Source organism: Primulina tabacum, chromosome 11 (assembly GCF_025594145.1).
Source record: "Primulina tabacum isolate GXHZ01 chromosome 11, ASM2559414v2, whole genome shotgun sequence".
In the NCBI taxonomy this organism is placed as follows: domain Eukaryota; kingdom Viridiplantae; phylum Streptophyta; class Magnoliopsida; order Lamiales; family Gesneriaceae; genus Primulina; species Primulina tabacum.
This window is the reverse complement of record NC_134560.1, coordinates 34,098,589-34,123,845: the sequence shown is the minus strand read 5'-3', so window position 1 is coordinate 34,123,845 and position 25,257 is coordinate 34,098,589. Positions and strand designations below refer to the sequence as shown.

The 25,257-nt window shown below is 38.1% G+C and overlaps 1 protein-coding gene across 4 annotated transcripts; it reads right to left on the bottom strand.

Annotated features, from left to right (window-relative positions):
* Positions 1-19,548: 19,548 nt before the first annotated feature.
* Positions 19,549-24,696, bottom strand: LOC142518817 (uncharacterized). 4 transcript variants are annotated; one of them, XM_075621634.1, is made up of 6 exons: positions 24,219-24,696; positions 24,035-24,125; positions 23,874-23,897; positions 23,627-23,674; positions 22,847-22,906; positions 19,549-22,229 (listed from the first exon to the last, which is right to left on the bottom strand). In XM_075621634.1, exon 6 carries the CDS (start codon positions 22,226-22,228, stop codon positions 21,215-21,217), a length of 1,014 nt encoding a protein of 337 aa, XP_075477749.1. In that variant the 5' UTR covers position 22,229; positions 22,847-22,906; positions 23,627-23,674; positions 23,874-23,897; positions 24,035-24,125; positions 24,219-24,696; the 3' UTR covers positions 19,549-21,214. The 4 variants fall into 4 exon arrangements, with proteins under 4 accessions (XP_075477749.1, XP_075477750.1, XP_075477751.1 ...); XM_075621635.1 differs by lacking the exon at positions 22,847-22,906; XM_075621636.1 differs by lacking the exon at positions 23,627-23,674.
* Between the last annotated feature and the right edge of the window lie 561 nt (positions 24,697-25,257).

The following is a 25,257-nucleotide window of genomic DNA, read 5'->3' as shown; positions in this document are numbered from 1 at the left end:
TGAATTATGAATATAACACAAAGATGTTCTCACACACTGAGAATTTTGCTACTATACTAAGCAGTTAGCATGCCATTTTTCTCTTTTGATCTTCACACACTTCTTGTTTTCTTCTTTGGTCTTCACTGATCTTCATCTTCTATTTATAGGCGCGAAGTTTGATCGTACAGTGAGACTCAATTATTGTATCTGTTGCATTTTGAATCCGTTCCTCGATATTTTTCTTGTACTTTCCGACAGCTATTCTGGAACGTTTTGGCTTTAAGCACTGCTTGCAACGTCTATTATTGTTCTTTGACTGAACAAAAACTTTTCCTCAATACGCACAGCTGGATTCCATTGAATAAGCTTGTCGTGTTCTGCAAACTGATTGATTCCTAACTGATGTCCTGAACTGGTCAGTTGAACTGGTCTTGAACTGGTTAGGTGAAATCAGTTGGCTCGTCAGCTAAACTGATTTCACTAATTTAGTTGAACTGGTAAGCTGGACTCTTCATTGGTTGAGCTCTTCATCAGCTGGCCGGGTTTCTGAAGGTCTTCTGCTGAACTGCCTCAGCTGTCAGTTGAATTGGTCTTTTGATATCTCAGTTGAACTGATTCAGTTTGAGCGATCAGTTTACGCTTTCAGTTTGCGTCTTGATAGCTTCCTTTTTGGGTTGATAACTGATCAGTTCGAATCCTGATCAGTTCTAGTTTCTGCGCACTTAAGTAAAATCATTAGAAAAAAAATAACAAGTTTTGTTAACATCAAAATAAGATTGTGAACATGAAATGTTCCAACACTTATTATAATAAAATAATTATAAAAATATTATAAAATGATTATTGAAATTTAATCCAATATAAAATATATATTTTAAGATGATATATTTGTAATTAACTTATAATAAAATATTTTATGCTTGTATGAGATTATATCTTAGTTTTTCCTCCAGACATGGATACTGTGAGGGTCTTGTTCTATGTAGGTGGCTATGTCATCATTGAAGATGAGATGGTTGGATATAACATCCCCACAACTAGGCCAATGAAAATCCAACGGTCTATCACATTTTTTCAATTGATGAATTATGTGATTGTATGCTACGGATCGACCCATCGAAATTCTACATGAAATTGTCAGTGAAATATTCTTACAGTGCATTGTCTTGTTATATTGAAGATCATATATATATATATATATATATATATATATATATATATATATATATATATATAACAGATAATGATAGTCTACAATTTGTGTTTAATTTGCCCATACTGGATTGCTTGTATTTGTAGGTTGAACCATCGGCAGTGTCTAAAAACGTAAATGCGATTTTGAGGTAGTCATGCCAGTAATAACGTAAGGTTTGGGAATAATATGTTTAAATCAAGCAGGACCTTCTACATATCATGTTGACGAGCATTCAACTCAGACATATTCTGGGATCAACACTGGGCCTTAGGATCACCATATCACGTCTCCCATCGAAGAAGATTATGCATGAGGGACAAATAGAACACGAAAATGAGATTACTTCAAGGGGTTGACATCATCATATCACGCTTTCCTTAGAAGTTAATGTTGCAAGGTGGTCAAATAGAACACATCAATGAGATTTAAATTCACGAGGTCATGTAGAAAATGCCACAAATGTTAGACCTTTTGATTAGTTCTACTAGGGCTGCAAATATTTCTGCCCCAATTACAGAACATATGTCTGAGCAAGAGGGTTTGTTTGGGGATAGTTCTCGTTATGTCATGAGTAGCGATGATGATTTGGATGATCCATCAATTGATGGAGAAGGTGATGAACATGTTGACATAGCAAATTAAGGCACATTGTCATGTGTCCCGATATCCGGATCAACACTTACATAGAACTTTCCTAATGCACCAGATATACAATTACATGAAATTTCCCAATTTTTCAATGAAGTATATGACGAACAAATTCCAAATTCATTTGGTCTTCTTTCTGCATCATGAACAAATTTTTACATTCTCGATAAGCCAGAGCTCGCTTTGAAAATGGTTTTTAAGAGCAAAAAAGATATAATTGATTCCGTGAAGGATTTTTCATTCCGAGTTTTGAGACGTGAATACATCGTTGTCCAAAGTTTCCCAACAATTTGGAAGGTCAAATTCAAGAACTGGTCCGATGGTGGCAATTGTAGGTGGGGAATTCGAGCATCATTGAAACAAAAAATTAGGCTATTTCATGATCACAAAGTACGGTGATGCTCACCCATGCATATCTAGCCAAGTGGGTAATATCACCACAACCTTGACGTCAACATGATAGCCAACATATTTTTGGGAATCGTGCGTTGTGATATACGAGATCAAGTATGTGAAAGAGAACATTAAATCAAATATGGGGATGATATACATGAATGACAGAGTTTGAAGCGCGCAGTGGAGATCGTTTATGGAACATGGGAAAGCTCTATATCTTTGCTTCCTAAATATATGGGTGCTCTGTCAAAGTAAAATCCAGGAATCATATAGTGGAAGCACCTTCGACTGTACAATCATCCACTTACAATTTTGAACTTTGTATTTTGGGTCTTCAAACCATTTATAGACGGTTTTCGACATTGTCACAATATAATCAATGTAGATGGTACCATATGTACACCAATTACAAGCACAAACTACTCATAGAAATAAATTTTGATGCCTATAACCAGGTTTTGCCTCTAGCATTTGTGCTTATTGATGAAGAAAATTATGAGTCTTGGTATTGGTTCCTAAGTATTGTTGCACGATGTGTTACAATAGATTGCAGAGGGGTGTGTCTTATATTTGATAGACATGCGGGGTATAACAAGTGAAGTGTAAGATCTCTCTTGACTTCAAACATCTTCGTGGTGTCTATCGTTTTTGTTTGAGGCATGCGTGCTCTAATTTCAACAACAAATTCAAAAACATTCATCTGAAGGACTTATGTCAGGAAGCAGGGGCTAACACCAATTGGAAAATTTAATGCCACAATGGAAGCAATAAAACAAAAAATGCAGCAGCATTCGCTTATTTGTCAAACGTCCAGAAAGAAAAATGGTCATTGCCTCATGATGGTGGATGGAGACGAGGGATAATGACGATGAACATGTCAAAGTGTATTAATGGTGTGTTGACGGGGGCTCGACGTCTCACTCTAACTGCAATAGTGGAGTTGACCTTACAGCGATGCGTGCACTATTTCATTCAACGCCGAACAAGAAGTCAAAAAATGATGGAAAAAATCAGTCATGGACTGATTATGCTTACTCAAAATTTGATGTGGTCAAAAATTCGATCGAACTTCAGTTGTAAAATTTGACCAAAGGGATCAAACAACATCCGTTGTGACATGATCAATACCAGGTCGTTAACATCACATACAAGTCGTTAACATTTCTACACGTGATTGCACATGTTACAAATTGAGAACATTTGGAATTCCTTGTTCACATGTTATTTGTGCAGCAAAATTATTTGGATTAGATCCCGCATAGCTATTACAACCATGGTTTACACTGAGGGAATTTGTGAACATATATGATGAAAGATTTTACCATGTTCAAGATGCACAATATTGGGATGAACCTACATTCCAATTACAATACAATACCGTTCATCGAGAAATGAGGCAGGCTGGTAGAGATCGCAAGACACAGATAAGAAATGAGATGGACTAAGCATCATCAAAGGAGAGACAACATGGGAGGTAAAATATCTACAATGACATATTGGACAATGTTTTTACTTGATAAAGTTTGAAGTGATTGATTTAATTATTTTTTTTAAAGTTATATATTTCTTAATAATTGTTCTCCATTGCATGTAGGTGAACGTGAGGAGATCGAGTTATGATGGCAAACACATATGTTGATAATTTATTGATTATGGTTATGTTTTCATTATTACAAAAATTATCCCAACATTTCTTATATAAGGCTTTTTAAAATTTTGAAAACTATAGTTTTTTATATATAAAGTAATAATAGTTGAAAGTAACAAAAAAATGCAGGTTTTTTGAATAAATGACTAATGGATTGCATATATTATTTTGAATATAAAGTTAGCGTTGCTTGTTAAAAATCGTAGACATTTAACTTCAATTATGACCAACGATAAGAAAAACTGATATCTATACTAATACGAGTAATATCTAATCAAATCTTGCCTCAAATACATCAAATTGAAATGAAAAAATTAAAATAAGATACAATAACATGCAAAAAGTTATTTTGCGGTTCGAAACAATTTGTCAATGATGATGGTATGGTGCCACACGAAGATCTTATAATAACTCTATGTCCACAACCTAACATATTCTCATCATTTTCCTATGTACGTGTTTGTGCTGCAGATGTACTGGTATCATCCATGTTCCAACAAACCTCATATCCTTGTGTTTCTAAATATCCTTGAAATTGCATGGGCGATGTATTTAATGTAGGGCGACTCTCATTCATAAAGGGTCAAAAGTCACTTTATAAAAATTGTGTAATACTGGTAACCATAACCATATGATGGAAAGCTTGAAACCACAGGCGGGGTAGTGTATGCAATATTTGAAGTTGAAGATCTAGGCTTACCCTCACTTTGTGTCCACATCGGTGGAGGCTGCCATATGGCTAGGGCGTGTCTGTGACATAATGCATATATTATGTCATCTATATTTAATACAAATAATGAATATATTTATATAATTAGAATATGTCTTACGGTAAATTGTTTGCAATTTGCATCTATAGGTGATAGCCTGATACATTAGAAAGTACAACCGCTGGAGATAAAAATATATGTGAAATGCGATAATACCAACCAATATACTCCACTGAGATGTCGGGGATGTACCAGGTATGATGTATTACCCACTAATAACAAAATTATATTTGTTGCTCTACATATCTACAAAATGTTTGTGATCGTCGTCCAATCACAACTGTTCCGCCCTTGTCGTGTCAATGTATGAAAATCATCAAAGTTATTAGCAGGTGGAGGGATACCCTGACGCATCCAAATTGTCGAAGACACCTCTATGGTTTATGCATCTCAATTATATCAAAATTGATCAATGTGCATGATGATTGACATAGATGAATTCTGTTTCCCTCAAGCAGCCTAGCTACCTCATGTGACTCCATATCATAAACGGTCCACAAAAACTGTAGAAAAAAAATAAAAAAGGATTATCAGGTTGCTCATATAACATTTTGCTTATATTTTTTAAGAAAATTAATTTAAAGAACCAATGAATTTGGCTATCTGCCCTTCTACCATCTTGTCAAGTATATCTCTCATGATACAGACTGAATGATAGGCCGTGTGTGTCCATGAGAATCCACATCTCCACCTAAGATTTGAAGGAGTACATAATATAGGTAATTAAAAATGCTTAACAAAATAATGTTAGAAATTAAATATTTCTAATTAGTACTGTAAGCCGTATGGCGCGAATGGTACACTCTGGAGCACATCTCCAGCCTACGTTGCTGACTTAGATACTTCTTGTAGTCTATCTAGACAAACAAGAGTAATTCTAGATCAGACCCAAATAACATACAACATAAATTGTCACATCAGAACATATTAAGTAGAATAAATATCATGAGTGTAGAAGTGTAATCATACTTGCAATATCTGAACAGGCCCACACATGTCTACCCTTTAAACCCATTGATATTTTGCACAACTCTCTATAAAGTTATGTCAACACAGAAAAACCCGGATTGTACGTATTCACCCTTTCAATGTCCTCAAGAAATTGAAAATATATAAGTTTCACAGCAGCACCTTCGGAATCCGAAAAGATACAGCCACCAATGATCATTAATGTCACACAACGAGAATATTGTGAAACGCCCTCTTCAGTTTTGTGATAATTAATCATATTATTTAGTCAATGGTCTCGCAGAGTGGTTAGATAAAGGTGTACAACTTTAATATGAGAATATGTAGGCTTAAAACCCAACCAAGTTGCACGGTGGTTGTAACGCATGTTTGGGTTACGCGGTAATGAGGGCAAGTGTTTTGTGAAACAATAGGCAAGTGGGTGCCGATCGAATATCAGAATAACATATTATACATATAAAAATCTTTAGGAGAATTATATTGCAACACAGAAGTCGAAACGAAGATTCAGAACATACATCATATCAGACTAGATATTCAAATCACACTTGAACCACATTATATCAAAACAAAATCTCATCAGAACAAAATCTTATTAGAACAGAACAATATATAGGCAAATATTATGACCATGGGCTATTCTAATCTTGGGCCCCCTATGGGGTCTTTTCCCGCATCTGCGCTCTTTTTGGGGCCTCTTCCCATATATATGCTTCCTCTGGGCCTTATTCCTCAATGGCCTTCTCTGATATGCCATTACTCGAATAATGACAATCGGGTGTATCACATTGGAATGAAAAGAATGTATCGAATTGAAACGGAACAGAAAGATGGAATCGGATCAGAACTTAGCAAAAGTTGCTTAGAAAAACGCGCAGTAATATAAACTGAGGCAAAACGTACAATAATCAATCAAATTTAATACATAAACATTATTTTAAAACATATATAAGCTCACTTACCCTTGGTTCAAAAGTGCGGTTCAAAATTGATCAAAACTTGGAAGAAACCTTGGCAGAACATGGACAGAACATGGACGAGATTCTGATAGTACCTTGAGTTGGTATTTGGACGTGATCTACAAGCATAATAACGCCTTAAAAATTTATCTAGTTGCTGCACGAACTCGGATGGAAACACACGAACATGGCTGCTCGAGGTAGGCTCGATCGTAATTTGAATGAGACTCGATTTTCTTGTACGCTTCTTGGATCAAATAAGATTACACAATCAAGCAGAATGTTGCCTTAGTTGTTGTGTGGTTACTGACCAAAAATACAGCTGGAATTACTCAGACCTGGCAGCACTTGATGCTCGATTTTTTTTGGTGGGTCTATGGTGGCTTTTTATTTGATATTCCACAGCACAAGGTGCATTATATATAGGGAAATGAATGGTTATACACCTTCTTTATTTACTCGATTACTTGGCCTCCAAAGATTTCAAGTCTGATGGTCAAATTTCATACCCATCCAAAGGTCATCTTGGTTTAGTAAAAGGCTACTTCTTGCTTCATAATCGTGTCTCAAAGAAGCCACATTCATGATGTTCTAAGAAGGACAAAGTTGCAGCTGGGAGAGAAGCTAACAATTTGACACAGTTATGGTGCAAGAACTGGTCTTTTATTACACCAAGATGACATTTGGTTAGAGAAAAAATTTGACAATCAGACTTCGAAGCTTTGGAGGGCAAGTAATCGAGTTAATGGGGCAGCTCTATAGCCATTCCTTACCCTATAAGTAAGGCACCTTGTGATGTGGAATATCACACTAGAAAGCCTCCATAGACTCGCCCAAAAAAATCAAACATGAATTGCTGCCAGATCCGAGTACTTCCAGCTGTATTGTTAGGATCGATTTGGGGGAAAATGGTTGAGCTAGAATAGCTCGATTCTTGAAATATTGAATACCGATGAATTAAATCGAGTTTGGTGTTCAAACCAAGCGGAAGACACTAAATATTTTGTAAAACATTTAAAATATATACAAGTTGAATGAGTAAAAATATTTTTGTTGAAGCATTTTCTCAAACACTTTGTATGCAATATTTTGGTATTTGAAGAACACATAAAATGCTTCAACAATACTTCTTTAAAAACAGTGGAAAAGAATAGTAATGCAATAAACAAATAGACACTAATTTGATTATAGATGTTCGGAGACTTCAAATGCTCCTACGTCACCCCTTCTTCCACCTCGGGAAAGATTCACTAGAAGACTTTGATTTGTACAACACCTTGTACAAACCCATTTCAACTTAGGACTTATCTCTTGCCTAATTGAAACTCATAGCACTCAAGATTGTAGGCAGTGTTAGAGTAGGTGCACGTCGAGCCAAGTGTTGGCCGAGTGTTCACAATGAAACTCTATGTATAAAGTCTTTATTTTAATAATATTTGAAATTATTTTTAGGCACTTCTTTATCTGTATACCCATGCTAGTTGCATAGAAAAAGTCCTTGAATATACAAATATTAGAAAGAATATGAGATGCTCATATGATGAGTATCATGAAACTCATATTTGTAATACTGTATATTCTAAACAGTTCCTAGTCGATTCAGCCGCCGCTAAGAAGGATATAGGCCGCTCGAGTTTGAGACTAGTATCTGCGATGTGAGTACCGTGTTTCATTGTGAGGGGACATTGTGATGTCCGAGCATGCAGATAGGTGCTCCTGGTAGAGTGCACTGAACAACCCTACATAAAGGACTTTTCAAGTGGTTCTCACTTATCGAGTGGAAAAGTCCTAGTTTATGGTTGCACACCATTAGTCCTTATGACTCGGGACAACATTGAGACTCTATATGCTAGCATTGCACTTTTACTTGTTTACCGACTCTTTAGGGGTCATCAGGTGGCAAGGTTGGGTGTTTTGTCGAAACATATAGGAGTCGATGCATTGTAGTCGGGGATTCACCGCTTACCTTCGGGTATGGATATCTTATGTGTTCTCATGTATGTGTAGTATGAAATCTCTGATCAGAGTATGGTGGTAATTATGAAAGGCGTTTCATATATTACACCATCGATGCAACTACGACATGACACATAGTATCGATTCATTGACAACTCTCGATATACTATGGTTGTCGAATCGATCGGGATATATGAGTTGAAGGGACCATACTGTACGCTAACCATAATTGAATGGTTCTTGCAGGCACTATCATTTGATACCTAGGGAATCATGTAAGCGATGCTGCTAGGCGTTTAACATGATTGGTTGGGTACTATCAGACTTGAGTTCTGACGTTCTTGTTATCAATGAGTTGATAATTAAGAATGGAGCAATTGGGGTATGCTCGAATAAGGACATGTTTAGTCTGAATCACATGGAGATGTGAACCCATGGCTAGTTGTATCAATGAACCATTGAGGGCCACACAAGTACTAGCTTTTTAGATCCCGTTGAGAAGTTAAAATAGTTCAATGTGTTGAACGGCTTATAAAGGAGTTTATAAGCATAAGGAAAAATAGAAGTATGACTTCTATGAGGGAAATGTAATTTTTAATTTATGAATGTGTTCTTAAATTAAAAGTTGGCCAAATAAATAATGTATTTGAAAATTGTGATTTTCATAAACATTATTATGGACTAAATTAAATTAATTCAAGTGTTGAATTAATTAAACACTAGTGGACCTAGTAGAGTCCAAATAATTAAATTAATTCAAGTGTTGAATTAATTAAATAACATTGGGCCTTGTAGAGCCCAATTAGAAATAATTATTAAACTAGTGGGTTTGGGTAAAATCAAGTAAACTTTAAATAGGCTCAAATGTGTTTGAGACATTTAAATAAAAGTCTATGGGCCTTGTAATAGTTACAAGGCCAAGTCAAAAGCATGCTAGGGAGGTGAAGAGTTGGGGATTACTTTTTCATTAAAAAATTACATGTCATGCTAAAAGTGGTTTTAGCTTTTCCTACAACCAAGACAACTCATCCTCCCCTTCATGACACATGCAATGGCCGAAATTTAGGGGGTGGTCTTTCCAAATTTTCTCTCAATTTTAGCTTCTTCAATAGTTGAGGATAGCACACACTTCTCTTTGAAAAATCTTCTTATTTTTCTAGTGCAAAGTAAGAAGGGTTCTAGTTAGCAAGTGGTAGGCCTAATTTTGAAGGAAATGAGGAAGCTTGTAGATCAACTCATCCCTTCAAGAGCTTAGTTGTATATCAACTAAGTTGGAGTCATCATCAATCTCAAGAGATTGATAGGTAACGATTTCTCAACACCCTATGAATGTCATAGTTGTGTTTTTGTATATGTTACATGCTAGTACATGAGGTGTTCAAATTTTTCTTTAAAATTTTCGGTTTTCATGCCTTGAAAACACTTTTGAACTTCCGTTGCGCATTTGAACACCCTAAAACCGATCCTCTTTCAAGTGGTATCATGAGCTAAGGGTACTAGTTTTTGTAGCATATACACGATATTATATTGAGGTTGATTTCTAACCGCATGAGATATAATTTTGCAACAAAATCAAGGCCAACACATAGGGCATTTTCGGGCAGCATGTTGCTGCTCATTTTGGGCAACTCGGGCTGCCCATTTTGGGCAGCAAGGGCAGCCCCTCGGGCTGCCCGAAGCCCTCTATTTAAAATTAAAAAAAAAATTTTGCATGTTGGCTGGAATCCGGCGACGGAGCTCCGGTTACGGCGATGACGACTAAGGTTTTCAAAAGGTGTTTTGAAATATCAAAGTGTCATGGGCCTTGAGTTGTTGGGCCATTGGATGACTAACATATTTGTAAAATTTAAATGGGCCAAAATGTTTTTGGTGAAAAATGATTTTTTGGGCCCTTAAGTTTAAATTTACAAAAGGTTGCAAATATTTTCTCATGAAATAAATAATTGAAGTTGGACTTTAATTATTTATAGTAAATTGTGATTTGCAAGAAATTCGGTTATAAATAAATTAATTAGAAAGTAGACAAAGGTGTTTGTATACTTTGCTAGTTTAGTTTATAATCGTGGCGGTTAGTGATTGGATCAAGATATATAATATTAGATCAATTAATTATTGTGATAATTAATTGATGGTGTATGATATGTGATATTATGCATGAAGGATGATCAAAAGCCCAAGCCCAATTTGCTAGGTGTATGCTAGGATATTTTGTGTTGAATGATTCTAATAATTATCAATTTAAAAAGTGGGCTTGGTTTATGGCCCGTTCCCACCCCCATGAGATGTATCCCTATTTGCCATAGATATTTATTTGTAAATATTAGTATAGTGGATGATCAAGATTGGAAGATGGTGACCATGATGATTATGAAGATCGAAGACATGTAAATATTGGAAGCTAATGTAATAGTTGCATTTGCATCCCATGCATTTCCCTAGGATTGGACCTAGGCCCGTGTTTAGCTCACACGGGCCATTAGTTTTGGGGCTATTGATCATCCTTGTTTTGTTTACTGTTTATAATATATGCATGATATGTTATAAATAATGAGTATGTGCGTTATTATTATGATAATAACAAAGTTGCATGAATCCGGCAAACATACGATCAAACATGGCAAGCTTTTAAATAAAAATTAATGATGAGACATTTCAAAATTAAAAACCCTCATTTTAAATAAGATTCAAAATTAATATCATGCCCGAAAAGGGGAATTATAAATTTGTTTATAATTTCCATGTCTTCCATCGACAATGGGTGCATAATGAACGCTACCCGTGCTCGGGGCTCGGCTCATATTATTGGGGGGTGCCCTGGGTGTTGGAAAGCTGTGACATCCATTGACATGGTGATGTGAACTACGTGGAACTCCCATGATTTCGGCTCATATTATTGGGGGAACTCATGGCGATCGTCCATTAAGGTTCAACATCGATGGGTAAGGTTTGACACGTGAAGATGAACGACGTCATATTATTGGGTCCTAATCAAACGTGAGACAAAAGTTTACGTAAAGGGTTGCATGGTGATGCAATTGGAAACTACCTTTTAGGGATTGTGATTGGCTGATATTATTCGGGATCATAATTTGCTAATTGGACCTTGCGTACCTACTGAGGAAAAGAGTTTCCCGTTTTCACTAGAGAATAGTGAAAATGTCAAAACAGTGGGAGCGAAAATTTATAAAGTAAAAGTCCATACTTTATATCTTACTAAATATTTTAAAATAGTCATTAACATTTATCTGCTTTACTTTTCAGTACAAAATTTGACAATGTCTTCGATTCGCAATCCGCTATCCGCAATACTCGAAAAATACGTGTTAACTGGACCTAATTACCTCACTTGGCTAAGAAACTTAAAAATCGTCTTGAACTCGGAAAAGATTGCATATACAATGACTGAGTCGCCCCCTGTTGAGGCTCCGACTAGCTGCACTCCTGAGAAATTGCAGACTTACAAGGATTGGTGTGACCATGACTTGAAAGCCAGGTGTTATACGCAGGCTTCTATGAATGATGAGCTACAGAGGCGTTTTGAGGATGCAAAGAATGCTGCTGACATTCATTTGCACCTCAAGGAGCTCTTTGGTGAGCAGACTCGGCCTCTTAGGCATGCTACCGTCAAGGAGCTGGTCACTTTGCGCATGCGAGATGGGGCCTCGGTCCATGAGCATGGCCTAAAGATGATTGGGCTCGTGGACAAGCTTGTTGGCATGGATCTGATGTTGCCTTCGGAGTTGACCACCGACGTGTTGCTCTTATCGCTGCCTTGCTCATTTGATCCTTTTGTGGTGAATTTCAACATGAACAAGCTTGAGCCGACCCTTGAGGAGTTGGTTAACATGCTTGTTACGTTTGAATCCACCATCAAGAAAGAGAAGTTGGTTTTTTATGTGGGTTCTTCATCTTGTGCGAAGATTGATCCACATGGGAAGGGAAAGAAGCGTTCTTTCCAACGTCCCAAGAAGAACGTGCCCTTGTTGAGGAAATCTCCGAATCCCGTCGTGACAGCCACAACAGTTAAGGCTGACAAGACTAGTGATGTTTGTCATCACTGTAAGAAGCCTGGACATTGGAGGCGTAATTGCAAAGAATATCTTGCTCAGAAAAGTTTTGAAAATGGTATGTTCTACATTGAAGTAAACATTTCAATTAACTCTACTTCTTGGGTATTGGATACCGGCTGTGGCTCACATCTCTGTAATGATTTGCAGGTGATGGGAAGAAGTAGGAGACTAAGGGGAGGAGAGACCTTCTTGAGGATGGGCGATGAGGCAAGAGTTGCTGTCAAGGCTGTTGAAGATATTTACTTATTGTTGAACAATAATTTTAAGTTAATTTTTAAGAGATGTTTTGTTTGTACCTGATTTGATGAAAAAAACATTGTTTCCATTTCTATGTTGATAAAGATGGATATTCTTGTTTCTTTAGCAAAATTGTGTGCAATATTTACAAGAATGAATGTTTGATTGGTACTGGTGAACTTGAAAACGATCTCTATAACTTAAAATTGAAAGATATTCCACTAAATGTCCATTCAAAGGCATACACCATATGAGATATGGATGGGTAAACCTCTCAAGTATTCTTATCTTAGAATATGGGGGTGCCCTGCTTATATGAAGTAGGCAGTGGGAGATAAATTGGATAGTCGATCCATTTTATGCTACTTTGTGGGATATACAAAGAATTCAGTTGGATATTATTTCTATCATCCCCAAGAAACAAAGGTGTTTGTTTCTAGGAATACAACCTTTTTAGAAAATGAATTTCTATTAGATAGAAAAGGCAAGATGATAGAACTCGAAGAGGTTCGAGAGACACCCACAATTATAGAACCCACACCCGAAGAGCCAAGAGAGGAGATACAAGCTCCTAGAAGATCCGAGAGAGTCTCGAGACCACCTATGAGGTATGGTCTGCTTCTTGAAGAGGACCATGATGAGCCTAACCATGGATTTGATTCAAGGACCTTCAAGAAAGTGTTATCTGATGCCGATTCATCCAAGTGGCTTGAAGCAATGGAATCTGAGATGAATTCCATGCATTCGAACCAAGTGTGGAATCTCGTGGATCCACCTGAGGGAATTGTTCCCATAGGGTGTAAATGGATTTACAAGAGGAAACTTGGGGCGGATGGGAAGGTATTGACCTTCAAAGCGCGATTGGTGGTAAAAGAATATACTTAAAGACAAGGAGTTGACTTTGAGGAAACATTTTCTCCAGTTGCAATGTTCAAGTCCATAAGGATTTTGCTAGCCATAGCTGCATGGTATGACTATGAGATATGGCAGATGGATGTTAAGACAACCTTTCTTAATGGGGATATTAAGGAAGAGATTTACATGTCTCAACCTGAAGGGTTTACATCTGTCGGAAGTGAGCATATGGTATGCAAACTTCAGAGATCTATTTATGGTCTAAAGCAGGCATCTAGGAGTTGGAACCTTAGATTCGACAGTACAATCAAAGAGTTTGGTTTTACTAAGAATTTTGAGGAACCCTGTGTGTATAAGAAGGTCAGTGGGAGTGCTGTGACATTCCTGGTGCTTTATGTTGATGACATTCTACTAATTGGGAATGATGTAGGAATGTTGCAATCAACTAAGATATGGTTAGCGAGTAAGTTCTCGATGCAGGACTTGGGTGAAGCATCTTTTGTATTGGGAATACAGATCTATAGAGATAGATCGAGAAGATTGCTTGGTCTCACTCAGTCCACATACATTGATACCATCGTGAAGCGGTTCTCGATGGATGAGTCCAAGAGAGGACATCTACCAATGTGTCATGGCGTGTCCCTATCCAAGTCTATGTCTCCCAAGACTGATGCAGAGATAGAGGCGATTACACCCATTCCGTATGCATCTGCGATTGGTAGCATCATGTATGAGATGATATCTACACGTCCTGACGTGGGTTTTGCACTAATTGTAGTGAGTAGATATCAATCGAACCCTGGTCTTCCACACTGGAAAGCTGTGAAAGACATCCTCAAGTATTTGAGAAGGACCAATAAGTTGTTCTTGGTCTATGGGGGTGGAGAACTGAAATTGGAAGGCTATACCGACTCTAGATTCCAAAGCGATATCGATGACTTGAAGTCAACCTCTGGATTCATATTCATGCTCAATGGTGGTGCTGTCTCTTGGAAGAGTTCCAAGCAAGACAGTACAGCGGATTCCACCACCGAGGCCGAATATATTGCTGCATCAGATACAGCAAAGGAGGCTGTTTGGATAAAGAATTTCGTCCAAAAGTTGGACGTCATTCCTAATAGATTTGCTCTTGTCCCGGTGTTGTGTGACAACACGGGAGCTATAGCTCAAGCAAAGGAGCCAAGGTCTCATCAGAAGTCCAAACATGTATTGAGAAAGTACCACATCCTTCGAGAGATTGTGGAAAGAGGAGATATCTCGATTGACAAAGTCGGCTCCGCAGATAATATTGCAGATCCGCTAACTAAGCCTTTACCGGGAACATTATTCGAGAAGCATCGCGAATCGATGGGTTTGAAGCATATGGGTAGTTGGCTCTAGTGCAAGTGGGAGATTATTAGAGTAGGTGCACGTCGAGCCAAGTGTTGGCCGAGTGTTCACAATGAAACTCTATGTATAAACAGTCTTTATTTTAATAATATTTGAAATTATTTTTAGGCACTTCTTTATCTGTATACCCATGCTAGTTGCATAGATAAAGCCCTTGAATATACAAATAGTAGAAAGAATGTGAAGCCCATTTACTCTAACGACAATTAATGATCAAACAATAATGGTTTAATTTAAAACTGCAGCGGAAAAATGTTTAAAATTCTTTAAAACGGATCTAAGGGCCTAGAAAAATTTCTGCATGACCTCCCCGTAAGTAGGACATCCCGAAAACTCAAGCAGCATTTTATATCAAAATATACTCCAACTAGAGTCAATAAAACAAAACCAAAGTCAACAACCTATAGCCGCACTGGCCAGGACTAAACAGAATTTAAAACTTACCACATACTCACCAGATCATTAAAATCACAGAGTCGCCTCAGAACATAACAAGAAAAACCAAATATCACTACAGATACACGGGGCATCTCCCCGGCAAATAAGATACAATACAAGACTGAAACAACTCAAGACATACATATAGACTGACTGAGAGACTCCACTGAACAAAACCAAGCAATCCAACCTCAATCACGAGCTCCACCGCCGGAACCTCGGCCTGATGCTGCAAAACGACTCGGGAGATCTACCATGGTGCCCAATAGCAACCACAGCAGCCTCCCCAGTAAAAAACTGAGGTTAGGATTCTGGTATGAAACAGTTCAACAATAATAACAATAAACATAAATCATGCATAATCATATAATAAAATGTGATATGAAATGCATGAAAGGCTCAATGAATAATCGGGATAACAGGAGCCAACAAACGGTACGATAACAACTGGAATAATGCTCGAGCAACAACACATGAGAATTACATCGTCATGCAACTAAACCGCCCTGCCAAGTATGCGAGGTATGCCAAGCTGTGCTGAATAACACCCCTGACTCGGCCTCCATACAGCTGATACGATATAACAGTATGGCACAACAGAACAAACTAGATGACACAATCCCAGCGCTCACCTCAAAAGGCTGCACTAACCACGGGATTGTTCAATCACATCTACAGTCTCAAGTGTATAGGCCTATCAGCCACACCATGATCCCGAGATAAACAACAGTGCCAGATAACAACGGATATCAATAATGGGATAACAAGAACGATAGGCTCAACATGAATGTCATAACTGTATGCCCGATGCTAAATGCCAAATAATATGTCAAAATAATAAACATATATCACAACGAAGATATTTAACATATTACAACAGTCAACAATCATAAACACGATCAGTGCAACACATAATGACAATTAAACATAATTTATACTTTACCGTCGTATGCTACCGAACTGTAACATACCTAAACCGACTCTAAAATCACAACAAGCTCAACTTTAATCTCCTCGACCTAAAAATGATAAAAATAGGTCGAATAATTCACAATTCGCCAATAACACTAAATTAATCCAACTTATTTATTTTTAATTATCAAAACTTAATTCCCAAATCCATTTCAACAATTCTGAAATTTCAACTAAATAACCGTAATTCTCCAAATTAATCAAACGATTAACTCGATACTAATTCACAAAATCCTCGATTTATACCTCAAAGCTCTCCAACGATGGAACCTACAATATAAACCCAATATATACGTCAATATAATGCATTAAAATCGACAAAGCGAAATTAAATCAAAGCGAGTAAAATTACACTTCGGGGCAGCCTACTTATGCACCGAAAAATCTGGAATTGGATCCAAAATTACCAAGATCGAAGTATAAACTAGTCGCTAGCGGTCCAATGTTGCTACTCGCCGGAAAACACTATACACGACCAAAAACCAAACTGAAAACTAGCTGGAAAATGCAGGAACAGCAAGGTAAGATTTAAGCTTCAAATCCTTGCTCAATATACTCCAAAAAACCAAGAAAAACAAAGCAATAGCTCACCTAAAATCGAACAAGAAAATCGAAAAGGAGCAGTCCCGAAACAGGGTTCGATCGGGGCTGAAACAAGCATCAAAAGTGGCAATTCATGGTTCAAAACGAAGCTACTGAAGTAAGGAAGACAACCCCTCAAACCGTTCGTGATTTCGACGCCGGACGGAAAAGTTATGGCTTCTCCAAAATGAAGGTGTAGAAAGTGACGAAAATGGAGAAATGGGAAGGAAAGTTACGGGATTGGGGATTGGGTTTCTGATTATTTCCTTTCTCTCTCCAAAAGACAAATTGTGTGTATGTATATGTGTATTTAGTTACTAAAAAAAAAATAGTAACACATGCCCAATAATCCCGGTTTTGCATTTATTTTGCTCTCGTGTGTTATTTAAACTCTATATGTATTTTATATCGTTAAATTCTCCGATATTCTCAAATACATATTTTTAACACACTTCTTGAATTTAATTGGCATAAATAATTATTTTAATTTACAACTCAATAATTATTCTAATTATGCCAAATTACCAGATAATAATTACAGGGCCTTACACTTCTCCACCCCTTAAAACAAATTTCGTCCTCGAAATTTCTGTTTATACACATACATCTTACACACGATACAAAACTAACAATACATTACTAACAATCAAACAGATATGGATAAGATGCTCTCATCTTCTGTTCTGTTTCCCATGTTGATTCTTCTACCCCATGTCTCGACCACTGAACACGTACAAGTGGTATAACTTTATTGAGTAAAACTTTATCTTTATGATCCAAGATACAAACAGGATACTCAGATACGATAAAGACGGATCAAGTTCAACCTCATCAGGCTGAATCACATGAGATGGATCGGGCTCATACTTACGCAACATAGAAACATGAAAAACATCGTGGATGCCAGACAAAGACTGAGGCAAATCCAAATGAAAAGCGCAAGTCCCAATACGCTCAACAATCTCGTAGGGGCCAACGAAACGAGGTTACAACTTACCTCTCATACCAAAGCGAACAACACCTCTAAACGGAGAGATTCTCAGAAACACAAAATCTCCAACTTGAAATTCTAGAGGTCGACGACGTCTGTTAGCATAACTAGCTTGCCGATCTTGGGCAGCTTTCATTCTCTGACGAATCAACTGGACTTTATCATGCATTTCCTGAACAATCTCAGGTCCAGTCAACTGCTTCTCACCAAATTCATCCCAACAAAGAGGTGATCGACACCGTCTGCCGCACAAAGCTTCAAAAGGAGCCATACCAATAGTCACCTGGAAACTGTTGTTATATGAAAATTCTACTAGTGGTAAAGCTTCCTGCCAACTGTCTTTAAAATCCATGACTACATCTCGAAGCAGATCCTCGAGTGTCTGAATCGTACGCTCTGTCTGACCATCTGTCTGAGGATGGTACGCAGTACTCATCGCAAGTCGTGTACCCATTTCTTTTTGGAAACTAGTCCAAAACTTTGATGTGAATCTAGGGTCACGATCTGAGACTATTGCAACCGGAACTCCATGAAGTCTCACAACATTTTCAATATACAAACGAGCCATTTTCTTATACGAATATGTCCTCTCATGCGGAATAAAGTGTGCCGATTTAGATAATCTGTCGACAATCACCCAAATGGCATCGAAATGACGAGAAGTACGTGGCAAACGTGTGACAAAATCCATAGCTACGTGCTCCCAGTTCCACTGAGGAACCTCAAGGCTATGCAGTAATCCTCCCGGTCTCATTCGTTCCGCTTTGACTTGCTGACAGATCATACAACGAGACACAAACTCAGCCACATCCTTTTTCATATTCTTCCACCAAAACTGAGGCCGTAGAATATGATACATTTTCCTTCCTCCTGGGTGGATACTATATCGAGTACAATGAGCTTCTTTAAGGATGGCTTTACGCAATTCAGGAATATCTGGGACAACCAATCTACCATTCAACCGAAGAGAATCATCTGAGTGAATTGAGAAACCAGATTGGTGTCCTTGAGATACTAACTCATAAGATTTCAGAACTCGTTCATCAGTTTTCTGAGCTGACTTTACAATCTGAATCAATTCTGGCTCAACAGAAATCTGAGATACAAAAACAGCATTACCTTGGATTTGAAAATCCAACCCAGAAGTACAAATATCCTCTCGTAACTTAGAAACATGAATTGAGGATAAATTGACGTCAACAACCTTACGACTCAAAGCATCGGCAATGACATTCACTTTTCCTGGATGATACTGGATCTCACAATCATAATATTTCAAAAGATCCATCCAACGTCTCTGTCTCATATTCAGATCTGATTGAGAGAACAGATACTTCAAGCTTTTGTGATCAGAATAGATTACAAATTGCTCCCCAAACAAATAATGTCTCCAAATCTTGAGAGCAAAAACAATAGCAGCCAGTTCCAAGTCATGAACAGGATACTTAGACTCATGCGATTTCAACTGATGAGAACCATAGGCCACAACTCTGCCATGCTACATCAGAACACAACCTATACCTCGATTAGATGCATCAGTGCAAACCACAAATCCTCCAGAACCACTTGGAATGGTAAGAACTGGTGCAGAAGTCAATCTCTTCTTCAACTCGACAAAACTTGACTCACATTCATCAGACCAAATGAATCTCTGATTTTTCTGAGTCAATTGAGTGATAGGTCTAGCAATCTTTGAGAAATTTTCGATAAATCTCCGGTAATAACCAGCTAAACCCATGAAACTACGAATCTCTGGCACATTGGTCGGTCGTGCCCAGTTCAGAACTGCTTCCACTTTACTTGGATCGATAGAAATACCATGTTGAGATATGACATGGCCCAGAAATACCACTCTATCTAACCAAAACTCACACTTGGATAGCTTGGCGTACAACTGCTTCTTTTGAAGAATTCAAAGAACTATCCTCAAGTGTTTAACATGCTCTTCCTCGGACTTGGAATAAACAAGAATATCATCGATGAATACAATCACAAAAAGATCGAGATATTTACGAAATACTCGATTCATCAAGTCCATAAACACAGCAGGAGCATTGGTCAAACCAAAAGGCATAACCAAAAATTCAAAGTTTCCGTATCTCATGCGAAAAGCTGTTTTCGGCACATCTTCTTGTCTAACTCGCACTTGATGGTACCCAGAACGGAGATCAATCTTAGAATACACTGAAGTACCTTGCAACTGATCAAATAAGTCATCAATCCTAGGGAGTGGATATTTATTCTTGACAGTAGACTTATTCAGTTGCCGATAATCAATACACATCCTCATCGTTCCATCTTTCTTCTTGACAAATAGAATCGGTGCAACCCATGGTGAAGAACTCGGATGAATATAACCTTTACTCAACAAATCCTGTAATTGTTCTTTCAGTTCTTTCAGCTCAACAGGGGCTAAACGATATGGTGCTCGAGATATGGGTTCAGTTCCTGGCATTAATTCGATACTGAACTCAACTTCTCGTTCTGGTGGAAAACCAGGAATCTCTTATGGAAGCACATCAGGAAACTCACAAACTACAGGAATATCAGAAATCCGTCGCTCATCTTGCGATAGATCCACAGCATAAACAAGAAAACCTTCATGACCAGAATCTAACAATCGATTCATCTCAATGGCAGAAACTAGAGGAATCTTGGCTTGAGAACCACGACCATAGAAATTCCATTTAGGAGCAAAGCTAGGTCTGAAACGAACTATTCCTCGATAACAGTCAACAGTGGCACGATTTGCAGTCAAAACATCCATACCAACGATACAATCAAAGTCATGCATATGTAGAACTATGAGATTCAAATATAGAACGTTTTCATCGTGAAACAAAATCGCATTGAACACCACATTATCAGTGATAATCATTTTGCCCATCGGAGTAGCAACAGATAGATTGGAATTCATACTAGTGGTGCGAAGATCATGCGAAACAACGAATGCATGAGAAACAAAGGAATGAGATGCTCCGGTATCAAATAACACTCGTGCTATAAAACCACAAAGAGTACAGTTACCGGTAATGACAGTACCTGGAGATGCCTGAGCCTCATCCTCAGTCAAGGCAAATACATGAACAGATGACTGATTCTGTTGACCACCTTGGCCTCTGCTCTGATGCGAAGGGCGACTAGGCTGATGGGAAGACTAGGACGCTGCTGGAATTCTATTACTTTGAGCTCCATTACCTGCCTGGGCTGATTTCCCCGTCTTACTAGGACAGACTCTAGCAAAATGGCCAGGCCGACCACAAACATTGCAAACCCCTTGAACTCCAACACACTGATTACTGGAATGCTTGCCTCCACAGTGATCACAATAAGGTCCACTGTAACGATATCCACCACGGTTCCCTGAACTCCCTGAACTCGAAGAACTAGAACCAGGCTTCTTAAATTGCTTCCCACGTGGACGAAGAGATGCCGAACCAGATGAACTGAATTGTTGCCTCCCCGACTGATGATGTTGGGTAGGAACTCGATTGTCACTCCTCTTAAGACTAGCTTCAGCCCTTTTTGCTATTTCCACCGCTTCAAGATAATTCAGTGGCTTACCGGTAGAAACAAAAGGGTGCAGATGATCGTTCAATCCTTCAATGAAACTTTCGACGACAGCAACCTGACTTGCAGCAACATGAGGAGCATATCTCAGCATAGCATAAAAAGAATCTGCATACTCCGCAACTGACATATCGCCTTGTTTCAGGTTATGAAACTCAGAAGCCTTAGAACTGTAGAATGATGGAGGACAATAACTCTCATTAACCTTCAGTTTGAATATATCCCACGATGGAACAATCCTCTGAGCATCTAAAGTCATCAATGTAGTAGACCACCACATTTTAGCACGATCTTTCAACTGAAGCACAGCTAATCTCAATCGACAATTTGGAGGATACTCAATCAAATCGAGCAATTCCTCAATCTCAGAAATCCATAACTCTGCTTTCTCAGCTCCCTCTGAACCACTGAATCGAGGAGGATGCATAGAATGGAAACGCTCAACTAACTCATCCATCCTAAGCTGCTCTAGATGATCAGCAGCTTGCTCAACAAAAGTATCATCAACAACACGGACACGAGGTCTACTACATCCACGACCTCGACCTCGACCTCGAGCTAAAGGAATCTCATCAACAGGAATTTCTCCACCTCCCTCCATTCTATACGATAAAACATCAAAACCATTAGAATGGAAGCAAACAAATCATATATTTACATAAACATGCTGCCAAGTAGCATACACATGCGCAACAACCCTTTTTAGTGCCAAGACTCGAGTGTCCTAGACTCTAGTTCGAGCGTATCCCATTTTACGCTTTGATACCAAGATGTGAGGCCCATTTACTCTAACGACAATTAATGATCAAACAATAATGGTTTAATTTAAAACTGCACTGGAAAAAGGTTTAAAATTCTTTAAACGGACCTCAGGGCCTAGAAAAATTTCGGCATGACCTCCCCGTAAGTAGGACATCCCGAAAACTCAAGCAGCATTTTATATCAAAATATACTCAAACTAGAGTCAATAAAACAAAACCAAAGTCAACAACCTATAGCCGCACTGGCCAGGACTAAACAGAATTTAAAACTTACCACATACTCACCAGATTATTAAAATCACAGAGTCGCCTCAGAACATAACAAGAACAATCAAATATCACTACAGATACACGGGGCATCTCCCCGGCAAATAAGATACAATACAAGACTGAAACAACTCAAGACATACATATACACTGACTGGGTGACTCCACTGAGCAGAACCAAGCAATCCAACCTCAATCCCGAGCTCCACTGCCGGAACCTCGGCCTGATGCTGCAAAACGACTCGGGAGATCTACCATGGTGCCCAATAGCAACCACAGCAGCCCCCCAAGTAAACAACTGAGGTTAGGATTCTGGTATGAAACAGTTCAACAATAACAATAATAAACATAAATCATGTATAATCATATAATAAAATGTGATATGAAATGCATGAAAGGCTCAACGAATAATCGGGATAACAGGAGCCAACAAACGGTACGATAACAACTGGAATAATGCTCGAGCAACAACACAGGGGAATTACATCGTCATGCAGCTAAACCGCCCTGCCAAGTATGCGAGGTATGCCAAGCTGTGCTGAATAACACCCCTGACTCGGCCTCCATACAGCTGATACGATATAACAGTATGGCACAACAGAACAAACTAGATGACACAATCCCAGCGCTCACCTCAAAAGGCTGCACTAACCACGGATTGTTAAATCACATCTACAGTCTCAAGTGTATAGGCCTATCAGCCACACCATGATCCCGAGATAAACAACAGTGCCAGATAACAACGGATATCAATAATGGGCTAACAAGAACGATAGGCTCAACATGAATGTCATAACTGTATGCCCGATGCTAAATGCCAAGTAATATGTCAAAATAATAAACATATATCACAACGAAGATATTTAACATATTACAACAGTCAACAATCATAAACACGATCAGTGCAACACATAATGACAATTAAACATAATTTATACTTTACCGTCGTATGCTACCGAACTGTAACATACCTAAACCGACTCTAAAATCACAACAAGCTCAACTTTAATCTCCTCGACCTAAAAATGATAAAAATAGGTCGAATAATTCACAATTCGCCAATAACACTAAATTAATCCAACTTATTTATTTTTAATTATCAAAACTTAATTCCCAAATCCATTGCAACAATTCTGAAATTTCAACTAAATAACCGTAATTCTCCAAAATAATCAAACGATTAACTCGATACTAATTCACAAAATCCTCGATTTATACCTCAAAGCTCTCCAACGATCGAACCTACAATATAAACCCAATATATACATCAATATAAGGCATTAAAATCGACAAAGCGAAATTAAATCAAAGCGAGTAAAATTACACTTCGGGGCATCCTACTTATGCACCGAAAAATCTGGAATTGGATCCAAAATTACCAAGATCGAAGTATAAACTAGTCGCTAGCGGTCCAATGTTGCTATTCGCCGGAAAACACTATTCACGACCAAAAACCAAACTGAAAACTAGCTGGAAAATGCAGGAACAGCAAGGTAAGATTTAAGCTTCAAATCCTTGCTCAATATACTCCAAAAAACCAAGAAAAACCAAGCAATAGCTCACCTAAAATCGAACAAGAAAATCGAAAAGGAGCAGTCCCGAAACAGGGTTCTATTGGGGCTGAAACGAGCATCAAAAGTGGCGATTCATGGTTCAAAACGAAGCTACTGAAGTAAGGAAGACAACCCCTCAAACCGTTCGTGATTTCGACGCCGGACGGAAAAGTTATGGCTTCTCCAAAATGAAGGTGTAGAAAGTGACGAAAATGGAGAAATGGGAAGGAAATTTACGGGATTGGGGATTGGGTTTCTGATTATTTCCTTTCTCTCTCCAAAAGAAAAATTGTGTGTATGTATATGTGTATTTAGTTACTAAAAAAAATAGTAACACATTCCCAATAATCCCGGTTTTGCATTTATTTTGCTCTCGTGTGTTATTTAAACTCTATATGTATTTTATATCGTTAAATTCTCCGATATTCTCAAATACATATTTTTAACACACTTCTTGAATTTAATTGGCATAAACAATTATTTTAATTTACAACTCAATAATTATTCTAATTATGCCAAATTACCAAATAATAATTACAGGGCCTTACAAAGAATATGAGATGCTCATATGATGAGTATCATGAAACTCATATTTGTAATACTGTATATTCTAAACAGTTCCTAGTCGATTTAGCCGCCGCTAAGAAGGATATAGGCCGCTCGAGTTTGAGACTAGTATCTGCGATGTGAGTACCGTGTTTTATTGGTAGGGGACATTGTGATGTCCGAGCATGCAGATAGGTGATCCTGGTAGAGTGCACTGAACAACCCTCCATAAAGGACTTTCCAAGTGGTTCTCACTTATCGAGTGGAAAAGTCATAGTTTATGGTTGTACACCATTAGTCCTTATGACCCGGGACAACATTGAGACTCTATATGCTAGCATTGCACTTTGACTTGTTTACCGACTCTTTAGGGGTCATCAGGTGGCAAGGTTGGGTGTTTTGTCGAAACATATAGGAGTCGATGCATTGTAGTCGGGGATTCACCGCTTACCTTCGGGTATGGATATCCTATGTGTTCTCATGTATGTGTAGTATGAAATCTC

Coding starts and splice junctions, on each gene's coding strand:
- LOC142518817 (XM_075621634.1), bottom strand. CDS start 22,228: ATGGAGGGAGGTGGAGAAATTCCTGTTGATGAGATTCCTTTAGCTCGA.